Genomic DNA, 20,689 nt, shown 5'->3' on the forward strand with positions numbered 1-20,689 from the left:
TTGTCAAAACGGAAATGATCTATCTGGACTAAGGCTGAGCATAAGCTAGTTCAGTTTGGATTAATTGTGGGAAAAATCTGCCATCTAAATTAGGGCTGTCGATTAATCACAGTTAACTCAGGCAATTAACTCAGAAAAATTAATTGCTATTAATCGTATTGTTAAACAATCAAATACCAATTGAAATTTATTAAATATTTTTGGATTTTTATTACATTTTCAAATATATTGATTTCTATTACAACACAGAATACAAAGTGTACAGTGCTCACTTTATATTATTTTTACAAATATTTGCACTGTAAAAAACAAAAGAAATAGTGTTTTTCAATTCACCTCATACAAGTACTGTAGCACAATCTCTTTATCGTTAAAGTATAACTTAAAAATGTAGGTTTTTTTGTTTCATAACTGCACTCAAAAACAAAACAATGTAAAACTTTAGAGGCTACAAGTCCACTCAGTCCTACTTCTTGTTCAGCCAATCGCTAAGACAAACATGTTTGTTTACACTTATGGGAGATACTGCTGCCTGCTTCTTATTTACAATGTCACCTGAAAGTGAGAACAGGCATTCGCATGGCACTTTTGTAGCCGGCGTTGCAAGGTATTTACATGTCAGATATGATAAACATTCGTATGCTCCTTCATGCTTTGGAAACCATTCCAGAGGACATGTGTCCATGCTGATGATGCTCATTTTAAAAAAATAATGCATTAATTAGATTTGTGGCTGAACTCCTTGGGTTGTATGTATCCTGTATTTTTTATTAATTGTATGTATCCTGTTTTGTCTTACCCACATTCTGCCATATATTTCATGTTATGATGACCCAGCACACATTCGTTTTAAGAACACTTTCACTGCAGATTTGAAAAAACGCAAAGAAGGTACCAATGTGAGATTTATAAAAATAGCTACAGCACTCAACCCAAGGTTTAAGAATCTGAAGTGCCTTTCAAAATCTGAGAGGGATGAGGCGTGGAGCATGCTTTCAGAAGTCTTAAAAGAGCAACACTCTGATGCGGAAACTACAGAACCCGAACAACCAAAAAATAAAATCAACCTTCTGCTGGTGGCATCTGACTCAGCTGATGAAAATGAACATGCATCAGTCCACTCTGCTTTTGATCGTTATCGAGCAGAACCCATCATCAGCATGGACGCATGTCCTATGGAATGGTGGTTGAAGATGAAGGGACATATGAATCTTAGAGCATCTGGCACGTAAATATCTTGAGACCCCAGCTAGAAAAGTGCGATGAGAACACCTGTTTTCACTTTCAGCTGACATAGTAAACAAGAAGCAGGCAGCATTATCTCCTGCAAATGTGACCAAACTTGTTTGTCTGAGCAATTGGCCAAAGTAGGACTGAGTGGACTTGTAGGCTCAAAAGTTTTACATTGTTTTATTTTTGAATGCAGCTTTTTTGTACATAATTCTACATTTGTACATTCAACTTTCATGATAAAAAGATTGCTACAGTACTTGTATGAGGTGAATTGAAAAATACTATTTCTTTTGTTTTTTACAGTGCAAATATTTGTAATAAAAATAAATATTAAGTGAGGACTGTATACTTTGTATTCTGTGTTGTAATTGAAATCAATATATTTGAAAATGTAGAAAACATCCAAAAATATTTAAATAAATGGTATTCTATTATTGTTTAGCATCACGATTAATCGCGATTAATTTTTTTAATCACTTGACAGCCCTAATTTAAATTCATGCACTATGCTTAACTATATTGACATTGTTACAGATTTATTTGCACTCAGTTACTTATCCACTCTCAAGGGTATCAACTATACATATTCTGTCACTAAAAATGAAGGGCCTGCTTTTTTCAGAGCATTCTGCCTTATGCCTTGGGCTGTGATCTCATCAGATGATATTAGCTAAGCATGGCTCCGCAGGATCAGTGGTAGAATGGGAGACCCTAAAGAGGTGCTCCAAAGAATGATGCTGATTTAGCAGTTGGTGCTCCTCACCCTGAGTCAGTATGGAAGCAATGTCCCAGCATGGTGTTAAGGGGCAAACTGATCTAGAGCTGTTACTTTTTGCACAAGATATAAAAGCTAAGCTTCTGGGCCATGAAAGATCCTAAGGCATTTTCACTAGAGTAAGGAAGTTGGCTATAGTGCCTTAACCAAATTCCAATTTGGGTAATAACATTATGGCTACAGAATCTAAGCTTTCCCCTGCAGTTTCCATTACTTACAGTACTTTTTCTGAACTTTTCATCCTTACGTGGTGTGAAGTATTGACCTGCATTGTTAAATAACTTGGAATATAGAAAATGCCATACTAGGTCAGACCAGTGATCCATGTAGTCTGGTATCTTGTCTCCAATAATGGCTAGAATCAGCTCCTTCACAGAAAGTCCAAGAAACTCTGTGGTAGACAATTAGGGGATAATCTGCCATCACAGCAAATTTCCATGGGAAAATCACCATGTACCAAACAAGGCCTGAATGCATTTCAGGATTGAATGAAATGAGTCCTGTACACATAGAGGCAAATTCTGACCTTGTATAAATGAGTGCAAATACTGAAATAAAAAGTATTGCATCCCTGAAACCAGGCCTGAATTTAGAGCACAGTATTTGCAAAATGGTTCAAAAGAGTGATGTGCCTTAAGACACCATTAAAAGCAAGATTACATTGTTATAGGATTATAATACTACTAATAAAAGCAATATGGAGCAGAAGATCTTATTGTTACTCAATTAACTGCAGGTGGTTTTTCTTAAAAGATCATTTTCAATAAGAAGTTGATAGATCCTTCCACCTCTGGATGGATAAGGGATATTTCATATATACTGTAGTCCTAAACAGACTAGATGGACTTACAAACTAAAGCACCACAAGCATCCAGGAAAAGTATGTTTTTCTCTCTGTAATTTATAGCCCAAATATTTGAGTCATAGATTATTAAATTCATTGAAGCAATAGTATGTAGTCTACAAGAGTTTACTAATATTATTTATTTGTAATACAGTAGAGCCCATAGGCTCCAGCCAGGGTCTGGAACAATAAAGAAATAATAAAAAGGAGCTTTAAAAAGACAATCTGGACTGCTCGATGGATTAGTCACGGGTTCAAGTCTTGTTCTGGTCACTAGCAACTGAACATTATTAGCAACATCTGAATCTTGTTTAGTGACCTGTAGAAATCTATTGTCAGTCTCAATTCAGTTCCCAGTTTGTGCACAAGTTTCCCTATCACAAAATCCACAGCCACAATTGGCATTAACTGACATGGCTGTTGGCACATTAGCTGGCAAGGAGTATCTGCAGAGAAGCCAAGTACAGAAAAAGTCACACAGACTGAATTATGCTCTCACTCTTGGTCATCCAGGTACATGGAAGGGGAAAACTTGTAGTACTGCAGCTTGTTTGTATCACTTGATTCTATTGTTTGGATGAATAGAGGATTGCAGTCTCCAGGGATATCAATCGAGTTCACACAAAACCACAAAACTCTGCATTTGCCCTCTGGAAGGGGAGCTGAAGTGACTACACAGGAGTGTTCCTGTGCCCCCAGATCAGGGCTCAGTGCCAGCCTCAAACAAACAACAGTGGTGTCTGATACTACGGAGATACTCAGTTAGCAGGGCAATGAGCATTGTATAAATTTGTAGAGAGATATATATAGAGAGAGAGCAGTGGTTCCCAAACTTGGTCCGCCGCTTGTTCAGGGAAAGCCCCTGGTGGGCCAGGCCAGTTTGTTTACCTGCTGCGTCCACAGGTTCGGCCGATCGCAGCTCCCAGTGGCCGCGGTTCGCTGCTCCAGGCCAAAGGGAGCTGCTGGAAGTGGTGGCCAGTACGTCCCTTGGTCCGCGCCACTTCCCGCAGCCCACATTGGCTGGAGCAGCGAACTGTGGCCACTGGGAGCCACGATCGGCCGAACTTGCAGACGCGGCAGGTAAACAAACCGGCTCGGCCCGCCAGGAGCTTTCCCTGAACAAGTGGCGGAACAAGTTTGGGAATCACTGATAGAGAGAGAGAAAGAAAGAGGAAGGGACAACAAGAAGACAAGACAGGACAGATCCAAAATTTGGGACTAAGGAGATCACTTAGCCCCATCCTAATGGCATAGAGTAAAAGCAGAAGGACTTGGCTGCTGCCCAGTGCCCAGGCCCCAGATTGGAAGGCTGCATTTTGCCTTGACAACCACACACCCATCCTTCCCTCTGCCTCTGATAACTCAAGCTTTATGCAGGGGAAGTTTGATCTTTAAAAGAATGTTACTCCTTGACAGAAGTTTTGGAACCCCAGTAACAGTACTATATGTTTTATGGGCCAATCCATATCCACCTGAAGTCAATAGAAAAACTCTGATTGACTGTTAAATTAGTTGGATCAGGCCCTAGAGGAAGCAAAACACAATAAAACAATTCACAGTTGATTTAGTAAGAAAAATATTGCATTCCACAAGACACTTCATCCCAGTGTTTGTACTGTTTTCCTAAAGGCAATAGAAACCAGTGGCTATCATCTAAAATACAGGGCAGGACACAACTAATTAATAATTAAGTACAATTTAAACGTTCTCTTGATAATGTCAAATATTGCCCTTTCTGAGCCAGCCTGTCTCTTCAAGTCAGGATTAAAATTATGAATGTGAAATACTTATTTCTGTCATCACTGCCTTTCTAAGGTTCTAGACACTGCAGCTGAATTTGTAAGTGGGTTTGTAAGTTTCCCAAATACTTCCCAAAAATGTATTCTTCCCATCTTTCACAAGAAAGTTACACTTTGTAATAAAAACAGCAACAAGACTTTGCATTTCTATGGCAGTTTTCATCCAAACATCTTTGAACTCTTCACACATGTTAATGAATTAAGCCTCACAACAGCTGTCAGAACCAATTAAGTATTATGATCCCCATTTTTACAGATGGAGAAACAGAGGCACAGAAAGGTTGAATAACTTAGACTAAAGAAATTTGTATAAGAAACTAGTAAGGAAACTAGTTCTAATGCCCAGTACTGTATCATAATCACAAAAACATCTTTCCTCCCTAAATAGAGACTGAGGGCCAGATCTTTTGGCCTGCTTATGTGGCAAAGATCACTTTAAGGATCCTTCACACTCCCTTGATCCTTGGATATGACAGAAGCTGGTCTAGCCTCTGGCATATTTTAGAGCAGTATACTGTCTTCCAAGGAGGGGATATCTTCTGTTAAATTGGAACTTTAGGGCAGCAGAATACTGATTTTTCATAATATATTTTTCTTAATGCTGCAAGAGACCATATAAAAGGAATATGCAAACATGCTACAAATGATATAATGGCTTTTTTCTACAGAAGTATTTTGCATTTTCCACTGTGCTGTGTTTTTTTTCCTAGTTTTCTTGATACTATGAATTAAAAATAAAGCATTTGAAAAATAACCTCTTTTGCTGCAGATGAACTTTGACATCTTAACAACAATAATGCAATTGTGCTTCTAAAGCCCTTGTACACCCTACTGAAAATGTACCTCACTATCAATCTCATCAGATGGCCTCTTCATCAGGCATCAAATGCTGCCAGTACTGAAAAAAGCATGTCACTGGAAAGGCTGTCTTTAACTGTACATCAGACTGAAACCAACATGCATGGTTGCAAGACAAATACTAACCCAGTTCAGCATGACCTCACCCGGCTATTCAAATAAACAGAAAAAAAACTAAAACAATAAACAGGTCAAAAAGTTCAACTTCAGTATACCTTTTGCTCTTAAACATACATAGCTTTAGAGTGAAACTGTATGTGCTACAAAAGCTAAGCAAGTCAATGATATTCAAATAACATATTTGAACAAACAGTAAAAGACAAAATTCTGCCCTCAGATATGCCTGGTTTTCATTGACTTCAGTATGTGCTTTCAAGGGCAATATGTGTGATGCTCTTTTACTGTTAACAGCATTGTTGAGTTTTGTATGAATTGGCCATGGAAAGAATAAGAACATAGCATATGTTATACTGGAGCAGAACACTGGTCCATCATTTTTGATATCCTGTCTCTGGCAATGCCTGATTCTTTATGGCAAGGCACAAAGCCAAACCTTAGTGCACATAGCCAATTGTGCAATTATATTGTGGAGGAAATTTACTTATTGACATTTGATTATTCCTAACGTAGCTATGGGAAGGTACCTTCAGTGTGTCACTGGTTAAGTTTTAACTAGATAGGCAATTAATGCTAAATTATGAGCACCATGATAATACCCTCTTTCTGGGAATGCTCTTCTAAAGGCCCTTTTATATACACTTGTTACTCCAGAAGAAGTGACACTAGGAAAATGAATTTAGATACAGAGAATTCTGATATGTGTTCAATAGAACTTGGTATCCTACCAAATCATATCAGTAAGATCACTTAAGGCTGAAATCTGGCATCAACTCTAGGCTTATAAGAACTACTCTAAGAATGAGTCATTTAATGTAACTAATCTCTAAAATCTTGAAATGCACTTATTCAGTTTTTATTTTCATGGCAGAGGGATTTTAGGCATTTGAATGGAATTGCTTTTTAAAGTCATCCAACTTGGACTTTAAAACATGTTCAAAATTAATCTTTTAGGTTGAAGACCTGTTTTTACAACCCATGTTTGTTGAATAAAATTGTAGAGCGTATATACATATTTTAAAGATGTGAAACAAAGTCAGATGATCAGACATCAATGTAGAGTGTTTATCTGAACTGATATACTGGCAATTCTTTAAAACCAAACTCCCACTGTGTATATACTATGTATGATAAAATGTCTACACAAATTAACAGCAGCAGACATACGAATCCAAAGGGCATGAGTAGCTGGCTCAAAGCACTTTTTGAAGAGTTTATTGAATAGAAACTTACATGTGTACTGAAGTCATTATTTTGTATCAGAAGTAATGATCACTGTTGATATTTACATGTTATAAAAGGGGTATATGGAATAACCTATAAAAGGTAGCAAAGAACATAGATGTTGAAATGCAGACGAACCAAAAAGAATGAAAGAATTAAAGTGTAATCCATTCTCAATATGCCAGACTACTTTAATGGTTTATTTTAAAATATGCCTTTTCTAACTAATTGTCAACAATTGTTAACATATGTGTAACCTAATTTATTTGTCCTTTTGTATCTTAAAATTTGTTTAAGCAAAGTGACAGTTCTTAATAAGAAACTAAACATGCTGTTAATGCCTTTGAGTAAGTTATTGTTAACAAGTGTACTGGTACGTTGCCTAAGTGAATATGATCACTAATGAGACAGAAAGAAGGTACCATGCACTGACCTTCCCAATGCAGGCCAACAGGAAACCAAAGCCTGACAGAAGTCTTAAGGGAGACCACCGCATGTTCCCAGATACAGCAGAGAGGTCTCTTTTGCCTTTGATCTAATTATCTATGTCAGTGATACTCAGACTGAAGCTTGGAAGCCGCAAGTGGCTCTTTAATATGTCTCCTGCAGCTCATTCCAGCACAATATTACAACACTGTGTGATTCAATTATTAACCAAACTTAGTTTGGTTACCAATCAGAACCAATCAGAATGCTTTTAACCAATCAGAATGCTTTTACTATGTTATTAACAAACTTTAGAATACTTAGTAATTTTGCTGTGAGAATAATATACATATACATAAAATAGTAAATGAAACAATGAATTAACACTACTGGGTAACGTTGATTGCTAATTTGGCTTCTGAACCACTGAGGTCTGAGTATCACTGATCTATGTGGTGACAGAATGTGGAATTACAGCTCCTACCACCACAGGCTGTCAATCTGGACCCATTCTTAGTTTCTGCCAATAACACTTCTCTATTAGAGCCCAACATAGACCTATGAGTCACTTAATCAGAAGTAGCACAGAAGCCTGGGAACAAAGGATCAACAATGTCTGGGTGGACCCAAAAGGGGATGTTATCATTGTACATACTGCTTCTACTGTACCCTGGCAAGGCACTATCTATGTCATGCTAGACATATCATCATCTGCTAGCTGAACTCCAACACATCCAAAATGCTGCTGCTAGAACATCATCCGTTCCTGCCATTTCAGCCACATCATTCCTGTCACTGAACCCCTTTGTAAGTTTGCCTTGTCCTTCCTTTATCTCAAATTTCTCACCCTCGTCTTCAAGCCTCTGCACAACACACCCCCTGCCTCCACAGACCCAATTAAACTCTTCTTATCCCACCCTATACTGTTCTGTATTCACATCTCCTCTCCTGATTCCCTTCTCTTTCTCCTACCCTCAGTTGTGTGTCTTCTTGCCTAGTGAGTGTCCCTCTCTCATTGCTCAAACCCACTTCTTCTGTGAAGCCTTAGTCATGGGCCTTCTTGCAAGTAGGACTCCACACCTTCTTTTGTCTGACCTCTTCTGTGTTATCTTGATGTAAGCTTTTTGGGGCGGGTACCCTGTCTCTCCATGTGCTCTGTAAAGCACACAAAGCTACTATATAGAAATCCACGTAGGGCCTGATTTACAGCCATGCTGGGCGCCCCCCCATTTCATTTGATTTCAATGGAGGTGGTGTGTGATCAGCACCTGTATAAATCAGGTCCATAATAAGCATTGATAGCTGTTATTGTTATGCTGGACATTGGGCGAAACCTGTTGAAGTTGGTGGGATAAAAGTAAAAGCAGCTATCTATGGAGACAAGATCCTGTGGGGAAAATTGTGTGCGACCATGTAATTAAATCTGTATCATAATGCAGGAGCACAAGATGGATAAATTAAGATTGCAAGGGAGCTTTACTCCAATGAAATGTGTAAAATTAGGGCATAATGTTAATGGCATAGTACAGTAATCAAAGATAAAAGGAAAAGCCACAATTCTCTACCAAGTTGAGGTGTCTCATAAAATATGCAGGCGGTCTTGACTGCCCTGTGTTGGAGCATTTGGTCATTAGGAAACGTTTCATAATCTCTTAGAGCAATGTGTTGTAGTTCCTGCTGAATCTCACATTTTTTACTAGACTGATGCACATTTTGCACTAACTAATATAAATCTGTTGCTAGAAGAATGGGTTTCCTTAAAACTATAAATATTAACCTTTTCCAGGGATAGCACAGGTCTTCCACTACATTCCTAGCATGAGAACTTGGGGGTTGGCAACATTTTTGAGAGTAACCCCTTGTTGTCCCTCAGTCCTAACACTCCCTGCAGCTGGGAGCTTCTCTTCTGGGGTCTGAGAGAAAGCAGAAGTCCCAAAAGCCCTCTCCTGACTTCCCAAGATCATTTCCTTGGACCAAAATTTCTGTGGTCTCTGTACCATCAGAATGGGACCAAGACAAGCTGGGCAGACAGAAAATAACAGTCCAAACCTATTCCAAGGCTGAAAATAACAAAGAACTCCAGGCCCTTTTCCTTTCAAGGGTGTTTTGAAAGCCCCTTTCAGGCTGGAACAATGAACTATAGGCTTCCCCCAGAGCATAAAGAAACACATACCAAAAGTTTTCTGACAGCTCAAGTACCCATGGCTGTCTCCCCACTCCCAGCAGCCTATCGGCTGCCTTTCTCTTCCAGTAGACTGCCAATAGACTAACCAGCTAACCAGCTTCAGATGTTTTCCAACCCTGCCCAGCCCAGTCCCCAGTCCCCTTGGAAACAGATGCCATTGTACATCCTGTCACAGGATACATTTACCAGTTAGCAAGTTCGAGTCAGAGAAATCTCTTCTGATGCAAAATGTCCTTTTTCCTGTGCAGAGTTCAACATACCGCAAAGGACGAATGCAAAAAGTGTTCTTACTGTTTTGTTGTTTAAATTAGGTTAAGTCTGAGGATATATGAATATACAATAGAATGTTTTCTCACCAACAGAATGGAAATTTTGAGATAATAAAATCATGACAGGAAGATTTAATCAACTATATTTCTAAAAATTTAGTATTTTTGCACTTCCTGCATTAGCAAAGTGATCATTAGGAAGAAACGCTCATGTTAATTCATGCTGACTGCTACATTAAAATGTAATGTAGCTATGAATCTTTAAGATCAGCTTTTTCAAGAATATTCTAATTTGTTCAATCTCATTTCAGTTCACTGACTGCAGCCGAGGAGGAGTCTAGTTTTGCCTTAAGTTTATTTCAAGTCAGAGAATATTCTCTTCTTTTGTTCTTGCCAGAAAAAATGATGACCAATTACGTTATTTAGAAAAACAGGAAACAAAAGGCTTGTCAAACCAATATAAGTGGTTTCAGAAGTTAGATAATACAGACAGAACTTATTGTAATTGTATTATCTATTGTTTATACTTATAATGGATAAGTATGTGTATTGTGTGTGAGTGTGTGCCATGTATACATTTTTTTTCTGATAGAACTTAAGTCTGTTGCCATTCAGGGCACAGTGTAACACCCAGGTCTTTTCTTGGTCTATTCTTAACGGTATGGGTGAGAAGTTTATGATGATTTTATATTAGAGTCACTTATTTGTTTATTTGTCAATATAATTTCTTCAAATTTTGTAAAAAATATATGTGCACTTTGTATGGGAGGATTTGATAAATGGAGAACACAGGTGCAGAGATATGATATAAAAGATTTATCACACTGAGTTTGGAATAAGTTGATTCCAAATGAGTATTCATCTCCACTCTTTTCCAATGCTGCTGGGGCTTTTTGCCCTTGAGTGTTGTTTTATGGTGTTCAGTTTAATAATGTTTAGACCTTATGGCCACAACGTTTTAAAGGTATGGGATGCAAATTCCACAGGGCTAGATTGAGCCTTTGCCATGTCCCAGGAGTAGTCTCAGGGAAGAATTGCAACTCAGAGATACGTGATAGTGCGTAGCTTTGACATACTCGGGATGCTCCTTCGTTGCCCTTGTGGGAGGTATAATTTGCTACATCCCTTTTTCTTGTGTAGCATACTCCCCTCCCTCCTTGCACCAAGTTATCTCTGCTGGTACACTGGGATGATGGATCCAAGGGTATGCTAATTCCTCTCCCTCTCTACCCACTAGTTGTAGAAGGGGTTAATGGCCAGATGGAGCCTGATCTCCCACACCTTGCCCAAAGTGGTGATCTGGGCAAGGCATGCAGAGGGGAAATGGTTTACTGCTTTATTTCCTGTGTAGCAGCATTAGGGCAAGTGACACTCTTGTCCATAATGAGGCAATTTGCATTTAAAGTAAATGCACAAATGATTTTCCATTAATGCCTGTCTGTGTAAAAGCTAACAATAAAGTTTCATAACAAAATTAATATGCAGTGGTTAAAAAAGAGATTAAATAAGGCTAACACTTTAATAAGCAATGTTGGGGCAATACAGCATTACAATGAATGACAAATTAATCCTTTAAACCTAAATAATGAAATCAGGTGTCTACTGATGTATTTTGTTGTTTCAGGACATCTGGCAGCACCCATATACACAAATAATCAGAAATAAAGCAGCATTAACTTCTTAGGGATGCTGCATTCTAGTGATTTTATGGTACTGATAGTAGTAGATAATGATATGGTACAGCATTCAAAATGAAAGGAAATGTTTTTAAAAGTGATAAATGACATTTGTATCTGACTCTTGTCCCTCCTCTCCGATCCATACAAAACACAGCTGATACAATCATCTTCTTTGCTTGTCATGATGACTGTACCATATCCCCTCTCTAAATCCCCTCTTTCACCATACCAAATTCAAGTGTAATGACCCAATTTTCAAGACTTTTCAGAAATCTATCCCCCCTTCTTATCTATTCTTGTCTCTTATCACACCCCTCCCTGCCCTCTCTACTACCCTCATGACTCCTCTACTAAAGGTGTTTGTCAGAGATGGTCGGAAAAATTCAGCTCAACCATTTTTCGTCAGTATTTGATGATTTGTTGAAAGAAAAATGTTTCATGCAGATGCTTTGATTTCAGCAAAAGTCCGACACAACCCAGACAGGCTTTGAAACCTGCTGGTTTCCTGCCAGTGGGTATGACTGGCTCCTCAGTAGCTTGCTGTTGGACAGTCACAGATTCTGAACGCCAGGGCTTCCAGATTGCTGATGTGGGGCAGCCCTCCATGTGGACTGCCTGGGAATTGGGGCTGCATTCCCTTCTACAGAGAATTTCTAATATTTTTTTTCTGGCTTTTGTTCCAAATCAGAATGAAACCAAATTTTGAAATCCTCTACAAAACCTTTCTGTGCACAGCTCTAGTCTTTGTGCTTTCTCCCATGCTGCCCCTCACATTTGGAATGTCCTCCTTGAACTGCCCTGACCTTCAAATCCCTTCTTTAAATCCAATTGTGCCATGAAGTTGACAAAAATTATTCTGAGAAGCAGTATGAGAAAGGTGACTCTTCCTTATATGCTAGATTAATAGCGAACAAGGCAAACAGCAAATCTACATAAGTATTCGCAAATTGTGGATATCTGATTCTCTTCCTCTACCAAACTTTTCATACAGCTCATCATTTTGGACTGTAAGCTCTTCTGGGCAGATACTGTGTCTACTTCTGTATTTACAAGGCGCTTAGCACAATACTGCCCCAATACTGATTGGGGCTTCTGGGTGTTCCAGAAATATTAAATAATAATAATAATAATAGTAATTTGCAATTTCTCTAACAGACTAAATCATTTTGGATACCAGAACGGGGCTATTTTATTTAAAAGTAAAGGTAAAAGAATGTTTGGAAAATGTGCTTGAGGAGCAGAGCTGGATAAACAGGAGACATATGCATTGAAAATGTTTGCTAAGTTCAACTCTCTCACCATGTTTCGACCACTCTAGTCTTCAGGCAGTCCCTCATCCAGTCAGGGAGCAGAAACCATACCATGTGTGTTAGGTAACAAATCACACAGAGTAAGGGTGAAATTCTGGCCCCATTGAGATCAACGCCAAAATTCCCATTGACACCAGGGGCACAGGATTTCACTATGAATACACAATACTTTGAAAGCAATACTAGGTACAAAAAAATTGCCAAAACCCTATAGGCTCCAATATATTTGTAAAAACTACATGTCAAACAATGATGAATAATCAATACAGTGCTGAAAAACACAAGTGGGTCCACAGATAAAAATCATAGAATCATAGAATATCAGGGTTGGAAGGGACCTCAGGAGGTCATCTAGTCCAACCCCCTGCCAAAGCAGGACCGATCCCCAATTAAATCATCCCAGCCAGGGCTTTGTCAAGCCTGACCTTAAAAACTTCTAAGGAAGAAGATTCCACCACCTCCCTAGGTAACGCATTCCAGTGTTTCACCACCCTCCTAGTGAAAAAGTTTTTCCTAATATCCAACCTAAATCTCCCCCACGGCAACTTGAGACCATTACTCCTTGTTCTGTCATCTGCTACCACTGTGAATGTGTGAAGAAGGGGAAAAAAGGCCAAATCCAATTAATTAAATGTTTAGAAAGAAAAATTCAACCAGTTCTATAAATGAAAAAATTTCAAGGATCCCTACACCACAAAGAGAATTAGAACTGGCGTGGAATTAATTTGTTAATGCTTGCACAGCACTTTTCATATAATACAGGAGCTAAATATTGTTATTAATTTAAAAGGAAAAAAATAGGGTACACTGATTATTTAAATGCGAGATTGTAAAGCAGTCCTGTTTGTGAAGCATGCTGACTTAGTGCATTGTGTATGTGTTTTACTGCAAAGCTGATGTCACTTTTTCCAGTATGTCATGCCACCGCCTCCTATTCTCCCCCCACCCAATCCTTTTTTAAAATTATTATTATTTTGATGGCAGTGTGTGTCTGGACATATATAAAAAGGAAATGACTAGAAAAGAGAAATGTGTCAGGCCAATTTGATTTTTATCAATGCCAGAGATTCACTTGCAAATTATGTGGGATTATTATTATCTCCATCTTAGATGCCAAACCTCCCTCCCCCCCCAAACAAAAAACAAAAACCCCACAACTAAAACCCCAACTTTAGGGCAGAAAGATACGGTTGTGTTGTTGCTTATGGAGATTAATAGTAAATTGGATCACACAAAGGTTGAGCTGCTCTGGGCTCTAAATATGAACAGATGGTAGCCTACATTAATTTGGAAGGAAGGGCTGGCACACCAGAGTGCAATGCGTTTTAATGATGGACTCCATTGAAAATGGAGGGATCAAATGTGACTATACCTAAGGATCTACTCATAATCCCATTGGACTCAAGGCAAAAATCCTATTGGTTTCAATAAGAGCAAGATCAAATCCCCATCTTGTAACATATCCAAGGGAAAAAAGCCATGAGATTAAGAGCTGGAAAATATCAAGGATAGACCTACATCCTGCAGGGTTTGCCTATTAAGAAAGAGTGAACATTATTCCCTTCATGAATGGTTTAAATGTCCAGGTCTCTGCCATGGGATCTTTAATTAGCATAAGTACCCAGAACCCTGACTATCACTCTCCTCTGAAAGACAGTACCTCCAGCAACAAAGGGCACCGTAAAATCTCTGGGGGGTATTGGATCAGGATTGACTTGTGCCACCTAAGGAATCACCATTACCACTTCTTGCAGCACCTTGACGGTCTCTCTTCCAAGTCCCAATCCAGCCCAACCCTGTAAATTGTGAAGCTGACAAGATTACAGCTCAAAATGGCATCACAATAGACAGCTATTTTCACTATATCTATATTTATATATATAAAATCTCACAGTAGACAGTGATTTTCTTTTAGACAGAAAGCTAACATACACAGTATTTTAAATGTTCCAAAATGTTTGCTTCAAATTTGTATGTGTAAGGATTTCTTAAGATGCATGTAACTGGAATAAAACAGATTTCATTCTATTTTCTTCCTGAATCTGCCACGTTTTGCTCCAGTTATCAGTCTTCAATGGCAAATACTAATCCTTTAATACCTCATTGGATTGCTGGGCACAAACAACAAATATCACAGTACAGAAATATGGCATGCTGGCTACGATAAACCAGTGCTCTTTTGAGCATGTTCTACATGGCCACAGATATGACACTTTCTCTTTAGTATTCTCAGTAAAGTGCAACAATGTTTTCTTTGATCTCAGCTTAAAACATTAGTTCTCTTTCAATGCCTTATGAATTCCTTCGACAATTCAGAAGACCTTGTAATAAACTGTTGCTTGAATTCCATGTTTCTGTGCTTTACAACCAGGATACAAACAGCTGGCCTGGCCTAACTTGAAACCGTCCTCAGAGTGATTTGTAAGGTCTAATTAGAAAATAGAGTATGCTGTTGCAAGTTGTTGAATAGCTTTTGTAGTTCATAGGGCCAAAGCACTACTATTTAGTCAATTAATTTGTAATGGTGTGCTTGGGGGTGAATATACAGAGAGTACTATCATTATCTACATGTTAAAGGTTACAAGAGGAAATGGCTTTTGAAAAGACATGTTAATCCATGTGCTAAAGCTGGGACTCACTTTTGTCTAATATCTGTAGCATGTTAATAATATTCCATTATTGTCTTTCCATTCCATGAATCCTGTCTCTGCTTATGCACTCTCCACCACACAGAAACTGTTTTCACAGAGGAACCTCAAAGAACCTCATCTGACCAAATCTCACATCTTCTGCTTTGTCCTCATGTTCCTTAATTGCTCTGAAGTCTTTGATATCACTCATTACTCCCTCCTTCTCCAGTATGATTCCCAGCCCTCCACTGGCCTTCACAACCCTTGCCTCTAGATTTTCTCTGATTGCTCTTACAACAGCTTATCACACCAGGCCTGAACTTCTTGTCCTCTGCTTCAGTATCCTGCACAACTTCTTCCTGTCTGCATCTTAGGCTTCATTTCTTATGTCCTTCCTCATCTCCTTCAATCCACTACTAGTTACATCTTCACAACTGCTTTCATTGCCTTCTCTCAGACTCCTATCTTTTTACCTTCTTTCACTCAGCCTCCTATACAGATCAAGACTATCTGTTCCTAGGGCAACAGGCAGCATTTCCTCTCCACATTCAAATTTTTTCTGACTGATAATGCCCACAAACACGTGCCCATAACAGACAAATGTTTTCTCTATCCAACATGATATAAGAGGGAACACAAAACAATAAAACAACTCTTCCCTCAAAAACCTAGTTAATAGCTTTCTCTGGATCTCTCAGCCTTTTCTGACCTCCTTGTCTGTCTCTCTTTTTAAATCACATTATTACCATGAATATCTGGAGTGTATCATCAAAGGAGCTCTATCCTACAGATTATTACACTGGATCCTCTGGAGTAAATATCATGCAGTTCAATCCTCAAATATTGTTTTTTTTACCCAATAGGCCTACTATGTTTCTAAATAACTGCCTTATACTTATTTTCACTACTCACTGGAACAGCTCTTTAGCTACTACGGGGCCTGATTGAAACAAATGAGAGTTTTGCCTGCAAAAATACTGCAGGATATGGTTTATTATGGTTAGCTATGTTTACTGCTGAACAAATCCACACAACATTATCCTAAACAACTACTTAAAAAAGGGGAACTGGATGTGCATCAGAAGAGCTGCACTGAACATGGGATTTCTTCTCACTGCACTCAGGTTTAACAGGGTAGACAGTACTGATTGATTTATAATTGCTTCCTGTGACAGGCTGTCATTTCTTTTCTTTTTCCTTTTGGGGAGAAAGTTCATAGAATCATAGGACTGGAAGGGACCTCAATAGGTCATCTAGTCCTATCCTTTGCATGGAGGCAGGACTAAATAGTGTCTAGACTAGCGGTTCTCAAATGGGGGTCCACGAGGGTACTCCAAGGGGTCCGCAAGGCATGTCCGGGGCCGCTGGCCCCACTGATCAACTCCTCCCCCTCTCTCTGGGGGCCTCCTGCATGCTGCTGAACAGCTGTTCCACGACATGCAGGAGTCATTGGGAGGGAGGGGGAGGAGTGGGGAAGGGGCGGGCTCGGGGAGGGGGAAGAAAGAGGTGAGGAAGAGGAGGGGCAGGGATGGAGCGAGGGTGGTAAGAGGTGGGGCGGGGTGGGCCCTTGGGGGAATGGGTGGAGTGGGGGTGGGTCCTGGGGCTTAGTGGGGATGGAGCACCTCCAGGGAAAATTAGAAGCTGGCTTGGGGGTCCGAAATTTTTTTAAAATCAAAATACGGGTCCCCCGGCTGCTAAAGTTTGAGAACCCCTGGTCTAGACCATCCCTGACAGGTGTTTGTCTATCTTCTTCTTACAAACCTCCAGTGAAGGAGATTCCACAACTTCCTTAGGTAATTTGTTCCAGTACTTAATTACCAGTTCATCAAGGCTGCACAACAAATGGAGTCAAACAGTTTGTTTCACCAGGTATTATTGAACAGTATAAAAACAATTTTTCCCAATTGAATGTAGTTTTGACAGTCAGCCTTTTAGTACCGTACATCTAGTATGTATTTACCTACAAAGTTACTTTGGAAACCAATTCTTTGTTTCTTATGTAGAGACAAATTCTTTTTCCTTTCTCCCGTTGGTTGAATGGAGTTACCATTTCAATCTCTAACATGCTTAAATGAGGGCTGAAATTTGTAGAGTTCAGCTTGTGAAATAACAACAAGTCTCTGACAGTATGAAACAAATACACTAGAAACTCTGAAAACTACTGCTTACTTCTAGGTCTCTTCTAGCATCCTAATTAGCATAATAAATATATATCCAGGCTACAGGGACTTTTGTGCATAGTTTAGGAATATTGATTGATTTTCTTTTCCTGAGCAGACTGTATATATTTTTGAATTCTCTGCCTTTTCTTTTTTACTTAGTTCCTGTTATAAATATTGTTTTATAGGATTTTAATGCATTATCTTTGTTATAGAAAAAATATTTATGTTGTATTTACTTTTTCCTTGCCTAAACTTTTCCCTTCCTAAAGAATGTAGGGAAAACTATATTTGATTCTATTGCTGAGTTTGTTTGGTTTTACATTGAAGATGGAAATAATGAAATCTTTAAATAATAGAAAATAGGTATTGGTTATTTTAACTCATTTTCTCCATAACTTTATGCTTTAAAAATCTTTTGGGTTAAATTTTTATGGGTATGTTAACATTTTAAAGTAATATTTATAACAAGTCTTTGAATGTTTACAATTCCTTTCATTAAGGATGTTAGACACTAGTGATTTAAGACTTCAAATTTAGATAAGTAGTAGTATTTCCCTTTTACAATGGTGAAGTATTTCCCTTTTACTTGTCAAAGGTCTTTTCCTACCATTCCATCTTTCATGTCATATGCCCTTTCACCCATAATATTTGTTTTGACTCATTCTTCCATTCACAATTCCATGCTTATTTTCTGGCTGCCTTCTACACCTGGGGCTACCACCCTCCTCTTTTACAACCATGTGTCTGAGTCTCCATTTCACTAAACCAGAAAAAATATTATGAAAGTGAAAACTCTTAACACCTACAGACATTTGATGCCAGGTGTGATTTGTGTTGGAAACCAATCTGGGTGAGCTCTCTAGTCTAATGAATAGTTTGCACTAATTACCTTCCAGAGCATACTTCATATCCTGGGCAAACAGAGTCCACATGATTTCAGCACTGACTTTTCCCATGTTCAGCTCTTGAGGGAACCTGAAATCAATCACATTACATCAGTTCACCTGCTGCTAGAAATTAACTTAACTTGTACAGCAGAAATGCAAATATTTTTGTATAAAATCACACTGAAAGCATGCACTGCACTGTATTCTCCATTTTGTACAATTATGTTAACCATGTAGGAAGATTAGCCTTCAGATATGTGCTGCTGTAGAGTAACTGTAATAATGTTAGGGCCCTAATTCAATACTGAAGTATTTTCTGTACCAATTATATAACAATACACATTTATAAAAATGAAGTGAGGTCCATTGGTGTAAATCCCCTGATTTCCAATGAGTTATACCAGGGAGGGGATTGGACCATGGATTGCACTAGTGTTGCTAACTACTTGCAGCACTACTGGCAATCTGAAGACATAGAAGAAACAAGTAAAGTGCAGTAAGATCAGTGAAAAGACTGTACTGTTAGTTAAAGCTTTTACTACTCATCTCATGTTTAATATGCTCTTTGAAAATAGTCTGTTTATACAGTGGTTGCCATTACGAAGTCAATATTTGCATACATTTAAGTGCAAAGTAAGTAAGGAAAAAGAAAGGAAAAACTGTGCTACCTCAGTTACCATTGTGCAGTAGCTGTTGGCAAAATCTGACTTTTTAATGACAGCCACTGTATGTTTTGTACCAGGTTAAAAAAAGGGGTGTGCATGTGTGCGTAGATATGCTGCTCTTGTTCTGAATGTGGAACTCATATCAATATCACAAGGAGTTCAGGGAATGGAGCCAGGGCAATCCATGACCCAAAAATTAGAGATTTGGAAGTCCAGAACATAAACTTGACTTGATAAATAGGACTTTCTGTTAATGCTGAATGTAATGGAGTGTGTAGGTACATATGAGATTCACAGGAACATGCCAACTTTTCACCATAAAAACAACAATTATAGGCCAAATTCTATCACCTTTGTTAGGAACCACATTACACGAGTGATGGCCATAGGTAAACAAGGGGAATTTCTCAACATTTACTGCTACCATTCACTATCCTGAACATTCATTACACAACCTCACTGTACTCACAGAGAGAGAGAGAGCGAGAGCAAGACATACAGTGGTGACTGGCCTATGTAAACAAATTGTTTTCACTCATTTGTAATAGCACTGAGGAGCTGATTTATGGCTTTGCATTATTCTGTCATTCAATAAATTATGTTGCCACAAGAAAATAACCTTGTATATTCTACCAACTTGCTGTGCAGTCTCTACGTTCTGAGGAAGTGAGCTGTAGCTCACGAAAGCTTATGCTCTAATAAATTGGTTAGTCTCTAAGGTTCTTTATCCTGTTTATTAATGTACAATGATTCATACCAATTATAAATATCTTATACTGCAAAACCCATTACCCAGAAACAATGTATTAACAAGATTCATTACATAGGATCATGTTTGAGTAATAAGTAAAAATTATCTTCTGCTGCTAAATGTGCTTACACACATATAAATTACTATGGGTGAAAACTAACCCATTTAAATGGAGGTATTGTATGTTGCATATGATTTAACTCTATATTTTTCAAATACTCAGTTTACAGAGGAATGGATAGTCATTGTAAGAATGCCATTGGTAGACAAGTTCTGTGTAATTTACATTTTCTGAAAAGGGATGCAAAACTCAATCATTTTTCTACTCTCTTTTCCACCAATTATTGCAAAGGAAGTTAAAAACTTGGCTATATATTTTTCATTGTTTACATTTAGATAGACTTGTCAGAATTCATTTTTTAAAAAACAATTTCAATGGATATCAGTGATATTTGTTTTTAAGCATTTTTTCAATTTTGTTATTTATTTAAATTTTCACAGCTGTCGGAAGTTATGGAGATTAGACAATGCGGAGCTGTGAATAATTATTTAATGACAGTGGACACTGAGATTCAAAAAGTTAAAGCTTTATAACCATTAAAACACAAATTGTCAGAATCAGATGCCAAAGTTTTCAATTAGCATTTTTCTTACTTCACTTTTCTGTAAATTTTGGTTATCAATGGCAATATTTTTTCATTGGTGTGAGTGTGTACAGTGAAATTGATGTTTACTCACATTTACTGATAAAAAGCTAATCCTTCCAAATCTACATTCAAGATAAGTAGGTTGGATAAATATAACTGCAGTTAGCTACTGTTTTAATGTGTGTTCACCCCACACTTGCCCTGAAGCGTTTAGTGTAGACTAAGAAG

At 38.3% G+C, this 20,689-nt stretch overlaps 1 protein-coding gene across 4 annotated transcripts in view; it reads right to left on the bottom strand.

The window, feature by feature from the left end:
* The window catches only part of UNC13C (unc-13 homolog C), a 427,801-nt gene that overhangs the window by 145,683 nt on the left and 261,429 nt on the right, over window positions 1–20,689 (bottom strand). For all 4 annotated transcript variants that reach the window (XM_073303829.1, XM_073303827.1, XM_073303826.1 and 1 more), the window contains exon 18: window positions 18,401–18,486. In XM_073303829.1, the coding sequence (XP_073159930.1) occupies window positions 18,401–18,486 (86 nt within the window). The remainder of the gene's footprint in view (window positions 1–18,400; window positions 18,487–20,689) is intronic.

The sequence above is a fragment of the Lepidochelys kempii genome, chromosome 10 (assembly GCF_965140265.1).
Source record: "Lepidochelys kempii isolate rLepKem1 chromosome 10, rLepKem1.hap2, whole genome shotgun sequence".
Lineage (NCBI taxonomy): Eukaryota > Metazoa > Chordata > Testudines > Cheloniidae > Lepidochelys > Lepidochelys kempii.